Raw genomic sequence first — 8,329 nt, forward strand, 5'->3', positions numbered from 1 at the left:
TACATTTGGGAAAATCAATAATAACCTATTCTCCCTTGTGTTGCCTTTTTTTACATTTATCATGCCATATTATTTTTGAACACTTGGTGCCGGGGGTTAGCTGCACAGGGTGTATAAACAGGACCACAGGTGACAGGGAGAGAGAGCGCATAGTCGCTCTGACAATTCCAAAACACTGACTGGAGGATTCATCCGTGGTATTGTACAACTCTGAATGAAATAAATGCTAAACTGCATTCAAAGACAGGAAATCATCTGTTATGTGTCTGGATAACTCTAACCTGTGTCGTAATGGCAAACGGAATTCATTGCCATGACAATCAGCGTCTTATATTTTTAAATGTGTAAGGCTACTACACTTGTTTCCCTTTCAACGCACTGTACCTGAAAGATATTGCTTCATAATGTGGGATTCACATGCTCATTTCGATCAGCTTCAGTGTCATTTCTTCAGAAAACATTTTTTAGTGCAGATGTAGAATTATAGATAGGCTACTACGTCATGTTGGCCTATTTTATAATAATAACAACATTATACCATAATCACTATTGTTTTAAATCAATAAAACAACTATTGATGTTTTTAGCAGCTTGTTTTTACACACCACAAAAAAAGGCTATTTGGATTTCATCACGATTAAAATAGAAGACGTCCTTTTTAAGTTTGTATAGGTAAGGTCTATCATCTTAAAATATACTAACAAGAAGCAAGCGTCCATGTTTTGTAAATTAAATAATAAAATCGAACCGAGAATGGAAACTATTGATTAAATATGAGTTTTAAGTTGTTTTTTTAACTCGTAGGCTACTTGTTTTGTCATGTTTATTGTATTCATCAACTACATCTCCCATGAAGCTTTGCGGCGTCACCTGACGCTCAGCTGCCTTAACATCCGCGTGACACAAGACTGTGCACAAGACGCACAGAAGGGAAATCACGAACAGGTAAGCATGAGCTGAAATGTTATTTTAATTTAATACTTGACTTCAGTGTATTTGGATTTCCTCTTCATAATCGCTGTTGGCATGTATGTATAGTCAGGGCCGGTCCTTAGCATTGGTGTTATAAAAGTTTGCCTAGGGCGCCAGATCTGGGGATGGGGCACTGCGCTGGCAGCTCTGGGAGGGGGAACAACATTTGTGACCGTTGGTGCTCATCTTAATTGTTGGCCTTGATGTAACAACATTCATAATTAAGTAAATGTAACACCCTTTTCACCCCGTTTACACTTTTAATTTGCCCTGTACGAAGCCAAAGTGCGAGTGAGCGTGGGAACGAGTGCGAGTGAACGAGGGAACGAGGTACCGGTTATTAGCACCTGGTGCTAATTGCGCTAACAGATATAAGAATAATATGTTTCTACAACAAAGGTGGAGGGGAGCTCTCTCCTGGCAGACTTAAATATGCGTTTTAACAACAATACAGTGGTTCCACTTGGAAACATGACCATTTAGATTTTCTTTTCTTTTGTATCTATTTTGTTAGTGTATGGCAATCATGGCCTCTTCTTCTGAAAAACTGCTGACAGGTCTGGTTGCAGCTACGTTTACTCCACTTACCGAAGAAGGGTGAGTAGCCTTTATGAATCACTTCAATTTGTTCCATTAATCCATCTCATAAATGTTATATTTGTTTTGCGCGAAAGTGTAGATTATTGCACAGTCCTGTAAATCTGGAGCATCGTTTTTTTTCTGTTTTGACACATTTTTAGAACAATATTTCCACATTTTCCCAAAACAGTGAAATCAACATAAAAGAGATCGGACCTTATGTTGACTACTTGACAGAGAGACAAGGTGTTACAAAGATATTTGGTAAGTTTACAAGTGTAATTTTCCTTTTATTATTTGTAAATATATCTGTTGCAATCGGAATCAAATGCATAGTGTTACATGATTTATGTTTCACCTTGTTGGTTTGTATACATGTACATTTTGTTGGTCCTGTGTTAACCGTGTTATCCCTCCTTTCGGATTGAAAAGAAATACCCAACTTCCGTTAGGTGTTAGCAGAGGTGGGAGAAGTACATCTTGTACTTGACTAAAAGTAGAAGAACCAGAAGTGTAGGAAAACTCGAAAAAGTCCTACATTCAAAATGTTACTTAAGTATAATTACAAAAGTATAAGCATCAAAATATACTTAAAGTACCATGAGTAAAAGTACTTTTTACCAAAATGGCTTTGTTTCAGAATAATGTATATCATATGTTTTAATAATAAATATTGATTCATTAATGTGTTATCAAAGCTGGTAAAGGTGGAGCTAGTTTGAATGACTTTGTATACTGCAGGGTAGATTTAGAATTTACTCCAGGTGTAGCTAAAGTCTGATTTAATTGTTTATATTTTACATTATCAATCCAAATCAGAAAAGTAACTAACTAAAGGTATTAAATACATTTAGTGGATTAAAAGTACACGATTTACCTCTGAATTGTAGTGGGGTAGAAGTACAAAGTAGCAAAAAATGGAAATACTCAAGTAAAGTAGACTTACCTCAACATTTTACTTAATTATAGTATAAGTATTTAGTTACTTTCCACCTCTGGTTGTTAGTTTGATTATATTTGCTCAGACAGCAATACAAAAAATCAGTTTTCAACACACTGTAACTGACACATATTGCTTCATAGTGAGACTCGCATAATAATTTCCTCAAAACATGCACATTTCCTTGTTTTTAGTGCAGATGTTCTCATTAGAAGACACATCAGCTGGAATTATTCTCCCTAATATTCTGTTTAAAATATGTATTTCAAAAACAATGATCTCAAATAATGACATTATAGCATTATCCCTGTGCTTTGTGGATTAATGCTTACATGTTGCTCACCAAATTACTACAAATGTCTTTAGGCCTTGCAAACAAGTTGAAGGCATTATCTGTCATTTGAAATTCATATCATTTCCCAGGAAAAGCATATTAGAAACCCTTACTTTTAGTTATGTGTTGCTCTTCAGTTAACTTAGTGTTAAATGACCTTTCTGGCAACAAAGGAATGTATTATTATTTGTTTGCTCATTGACCCTGGAACAGAAACACAGAAAAGATCAAATCATTATAGAGAGATAAAGGGTATTTCTCAATCGCGAGTAAAGCTGCTCCAGAGCCACTATTTCAAGCATACTACGTCATCGAGTGCCGCCGAAGTACTGTTCCAATGTCCAGCATACTTGGAAATCTACCGAGCCCGGCGTACTTCGTTTGTAGACATTTCGAGGCTGCACATGTGTAGACGCCGCGGTCTTAAAATCCCCACAATGCTTTGTGCACGGACCAATTTCCCCAAATCTGTGGCGGAAAATGTAAGGCGGGGCCTCTCATATACTGCACACTTGCTAGCCTGTTCCACACTTTGTTTTCCGAATGCCAGGAAGTATTCTTGCCTCGCTTCTGAAGCAAGACGCTCGGAAGACATGTGCTACCAAGCAAGCGTACTCGAGATTGAGAAACACCCAAAGTCTGCCCTTATCTCCCTATTTATCAAGACTACTCAGCATTTCCTGTGTATCAGATATCACTCTGCTTTCCGTTAGATTTCACATAGAATCAATCGTGCTCAACATTGTTCTTATCCTCCTGTCACTGCCTGCATAACTCACATTACCCATATTTGATTATGTCCCAGCACGCATTGCACACACGGACAGGGTGGTATATTGATTTGTTTGTTTATGTTTGTTTGCAACTTATATATCAATATTCCAATTACTTGCATATGGACTATTTCTATTCTATTTAATTTACTTGCACTATTATCTGTTATATTGTGTTGCACTGTTGGAGGAGCCTGTGACCTAAGATTTTCATTGTCATAACTACACTGTAGCTATATGTACGAATGAGAGTAAAAGCCTTGCATCTTGATATTATATAAATATTATGATTTGAGACTGTATATCATCATAGATTTAGGATTTTAATAATAATAATCTCTTTTTGGTTTTAAAGGCTGCATTATAGTAACGTTTATGTTGTATTATGTCTTTGCTCACCTCCACTTAAATCCACATTACTGATTTATTTATACAAATATTTGCATTGTATTAATATTTTTAAGAAAGCATATTCAAGCCTACGATATTGTCGCAATATGGATATCAAGGTATTTCTGATACTTTATATCGCCCAGCCCTATTGTACTTTAATGTGGGCTATTGTTTTCTGATTCATCACAGCTAGTTCTAGGTGTGTTTGTTCCCTTTCCTTTCTTGTAAGATGTGCTTTTGTTACAAGGGAAACAGTATTTATTAAACAAGACTTTTCTTGCTTTCAGTGAATGGCACCACCGGAGAGAGCATGTCTCTCACTGTCGCAGAGAGGAAGCTCCTGGCTGAGGAGTGGTGTAAGAAAGCCAAGGGCAAGTAAGTGGCCACTCATCATCTTTATCTGGACATGTGTTGATATGTTGAGGGCCACGAAAAAGTGAACAGATTTATTTTGTATGTGTGTGCATGTCTCTACAGAATGGATCATGTTGTTGTGCATGTCGGCTGCATGAGTCTTAAAGATTCCCAAGACCTGGTGAGTGGCTTTAATATGTGAACAAAAGACATGACACACAAGAGGAATAGTAAGTGTTTCATGAAGTATGATTACTAATTATTATCAGACAAGCGTGGTCCCACTGAGGCTCTTAAATGAATGAAGGAAGGAAGTATCACATTGCATTAAAGGCAAGTCTTGTTTAAAAACTAAGTTTAGTTAATATAAGATTATTTCCTCTTTAAATGCCATATTGACAATTCTACCTTCTGGCTTTTTGCTTTTTTGAAAGCAATGTTTTTCCTGCGGGTATTTACAGTTTGATGAATGGGAGTGTTAGAAACTTTTCCGACTTTTGCTACTCTCTCAATTGTAATTCTATAGCTTACATGCAAAGCGCAGATCACCAAAAAATGCAAAAATGCTTGATGTTACGGCACTAACAAATAGCAATGCAGTTCCCACTCCTCTGATTTCACAGCCATAGTGATGATTTAATATGTTTTAATGTTGGATGTGATTTCCTTCAGCCTGCGTTGGCAGCTTAGTTCAGAAAGTATTTACATAATGTGTAAGTGAAGACGGTGAGGGTGATATACAAGTATATATCACTTTCCTGATAAATACACAAATGTTTCCCATGTTTTGTTCCTTCTTTAATCTAGAAAATGCTTGTGGTCTTGGAAGTATTGAGCTGTGTCAGTGGGATTGAATGCCCCATTAAAGGAATAGTTCGGCATTTAAGGAATTGCACCATTTTACGAGTGACTTTTTTTGTGACTATTTATTGACTCTGAGCAGATGGTGGGTACCCAGAGGCTTTAGTAGTAAAAACGACTTCTTTAAACAAATTGTCAGCTTGAATTACTGCATGACTAGAACTTGGTACACTGGATTTCTTTTTACAAAGGCAACTAAACTATCTATACATCAAAAAACAGCAGTAAAGGTTTACTGTTCAAACTATAATTTGTAATGTATTCAACGTACTGTAGCATGAACTACAAATTGCCTTTGTTTTCATTTCTCAATGTTCATGCTCCCTGCAGGCTCTCCATGCAGCACAGATCAAGGCAGATTCGATTGCAGTCATTTCCCCCTCCTTCTTCAAGCCCAACAATGCCCGTATGTAATAGTTTTTGTGGGAAAAGCATGTATTTCCACTTCTTGAAATGCAAATGTGTGCCGCTTAACACCCACTTTTACGTTTCATTTACATGTCAACACTCTACCTGTCTATCTCAGTAAAATATGACCGTTATTTGCCCTCTCATCCTACAGATGCTTTGAGGTCTTACCTCAAGGCAGTGGCTTCAGCTGCCCCAAATCTGCCTTTCTACTATTATCACATCCCGTCTATCACCGGAGTTAATGGTTAGTGCCATTGATTATGCCGTTTTAGAAATGGAAGAATTCTGCATCCCTAACTATGGCAAAAGCACATTGAATGTCAGAGCGTGTTTGATGACAGCAAGGCCTTTTTTCTCTCTTTTCTCAGTGCTGGTGAGAGATCTGTTGGTCGGCATTGAGGAGCAGATTCCCTCCTTCAGAGGTGTGAAGTTCAGCGGCATTGACCTGATGGACTTCGGCCTGTGTTTCAGCCTCATGAAGCCTAACTGGTCTCTCCTCTACGGCGTGGACGAGGTCAGCTTTTATTCCGCCACATCTGTTGAGATCCATCGGTAGCCGCTAATCATGCAATGTGACGTTTTATGACTCCACAGTAGAGCCAGCCTGAATATCAATATCTCTCATGTTGTTATAGCAAATGCTTTCGGGTCTGGTTTTGGGAGCCGACGGAGCAGTTGGAAGGTCAGTGTGTGATCCTGCATGCAGTTTGTCTCCTTTTGTTTTTTCCTGCTTAACAGTTATACATTTAAACTGGTTTCATTTCTCTGCCCGCAGCACATATAACTATGTAGGATGCCAATTCAACAAGCTGTTATCAGCATTTGAGAAAGGCGAACTTGTCGAAGCCAGGACAATACAGGTACCATCCATCTCCATGCTGTTGCTCCCAATTCTCATTCATATTTGACATCATTTGTGGTTACTGACATATTTGTTTCATTTCTATGTGCAGTTCAAGTTGCAAGACTTTCTCGGGTCGGCCATGAAACTCGGTGAGAGACACTTGCGTCATGAGGATTTTGTAACAAATATATGTAATTTAATGAATGCTCTTTTAGAAGTCTTTCTCCACCTGTAACACTTTTTTATATTTGTTTGCAGGCTTTGATGTGGGAGTGAATAAGCAGCTGATGGTGGAGGTGTCCGGCCTGAGCCTCGGGCCCCCCCCGACTCCCGTTGATGCCGTGTCATCCTGATGTCGCTGCGTCCATCAAACAAAAATATAAAAGCATTTTTCCTCAATGCTAATGTTTTCATACTGGATACAACGGTTCAACTTTCAATCAGATCTCAGTTAAAAGAAGGGAAATGTTATATTTTAACCAATATTCTAATCTTGGTGTCTATAATTTTATACAATTTTAATTTACTAACTCATATTACCCGTGGGTTTTTTGCAATTTAGTTTGTTATATTTAGAGAAAATCAAAAGTTAACAGTGTTACTTTATTATTCTGTACTGTGTGAGCAGAATCTCATTTGTTTGAGTTCTGTTCTGTCAGACACGCAACGTGACAAATAAAATAAAAACGAGGGCCACCGGATAGTTCACTGGTTAAAGCTCTCTGCGTTGACTGTTTGACTCCGGCCTGCAGAGGGATTTGGTCATTTCATATTTCATAAATGCACTCGCACATGAAACATATTTTGCAATACACTAACATAAAATAGGCGTGACAGCTTTGTTATTTAAAGCTGTGGTTCATGTTAGTAGAACGTTTTGCCATGAATGACTTCTTCTTCATAAATCACAGTTATGGAAAGCCCTGACCGGTTGGTTCAGGGTTTAAGCATTAGATGAAGGATAAAAGGTGCTCTGATATGAACAATATTACATGACAAGTGATCACTCCAAAAATAAGGGAAAAGGGTGTCATGAAACATCCTAGTTTTTACGTGGGAGCATAAAACCTGTTTTGATGTGTGACTTTTTTTACCAATCCTTTGTATTATTTCTAACAACTAATCGCAAATGTCTTACTAATAAAGCCATTGATAATTACTGGTCTCTGACTTGATGTCTGTTTTTTATGTTCTGTAGCGGCCAAAATCATATAGAACTAAAACAGATAGTTAACTTAACAGCCGCTGAGGCACTAGTTAGCGGATTTTACGCAGGGCAATGATCCAGGTCCAGACAAGATTCTCCGTTGTGCATTTTATTCTTATAACAAAATACAATGAACAGGTTTCCTATATCTCGTTCCTTAAGCCTTTCCTATGGCTTTCCTTTGTGCAGCTTGAAACACCCTGATAAAAAACCGTTTGCCTGCTAGTGCTCTGGCTCCCACCTCCACCTGTCTCAAATATATACAATGACACCAGGTGCTCTAATCACCCAGTGCCCAAAACATGCCTTCAAAATAAAAGCATAGAAACTACTTTAACTTATGAGACTAACTAAGAATACATTTACAATAAACACTATAAAACATCAAGAAAATAAATGTTAAACTATGTTATATTAAATAATATAAAGAGATATATAGCTCCAACATGTTCCATTACCAAATCAGAAGTTCAGATTATATCTAAAACCTGCACAATCATACAGATGGAAATTCTGCATATTCCCTGCTGTATCCTAGCTCTGTATTTAACATTTCCTTTAATGTTATAGTTTGCCAGATTTCCTGTGCTTGTTTGATTCATTGAATTAGCTGATAGTTAAATTGTATTTCTGTGTGGATATCTTTCTGCTGATTCTAAGT

General features: G+C 37.5%; 1 protein-coding gene across 1 annotated transcript; it reads left to right on the forward strand.

The window, feature by feature from the left end:
* The first annotated feature begins 841 nt into the window (after window positions 1–841).
* On the forward strand, window positions 842–7,620 carry npl (N-acetylneuraminate pyruvate lyase (dihydrodipicolinate synthase)). Its single transcript, XM_034081685.1, has 12 exons — window positions 842–945; window positions 1,487–1,569; window positions 1,742–1,815; window positions 4,279–4,366; window positions 4,469–4,526; window positions 5,537–5,612; window positions 5,769–5,861; window positions 5,986–6,131; window positions 6,253–6,299; window positions 6,393–6,477; window positions 6,571–6,610; window positions 6,720–7,620. The coding sequence occupies exons 2-12, from the start codon at window positions 1,490–1,492 to the stop codon at window positions 6,812–6,814; spliced, it is 882 nt and encodes a 293-aa protein (XP_033937576.1). The 5' UTR covers window positions 842–945; window positions 1,487–1,489; the 3' UTR covers window positions 6,815–7,620.
* The last annotated feature ends 709 nt before the right edge of the window (window positions 7,621–8,329 follow it).

This window comes from Pseudochaenichthys georgianus, chromosome 4 (genome assembly GCF_902827115.2).
Source record: "Pseudochaenichthys georgianus chromosome 4, fPseGeo1.2, whole genome shotgun sequence".
Classification (NCBI taxonomy): domain Eukaryota; kingdom Metazoa; phylum Chordata; class Actinopteri; order Perciformes; family Channichthyidae; genus Pseudochaenichthys; species Pseudochaenichthys georgianus.

Excerpts from the sequence above, each read along its gene's own strand:
- npl (XM_034081685.1), top strand. The coding sequence starts at position 1,490 with ATGGCAATCATGGCCTCTTCTTCTGAAAAACTGCTGACAGGTCTGGTT. Across the intron at positions 4,527-5,536 it reads TTAAAGATTCCCAAGACCTG|GCTCTCCATGCAGCACAGAT; the intron begins GTGAGTGGCTTT and ends TGCTCCCTGCAG. Across the intron at positions 5,862-5,985 it reads GTCTATCACCGGAGTTAATG|TGCTGGTGAGAGATCTGTTG; the intron begins GTTAGTGCCATT and ends CTCTTTTCTCAG.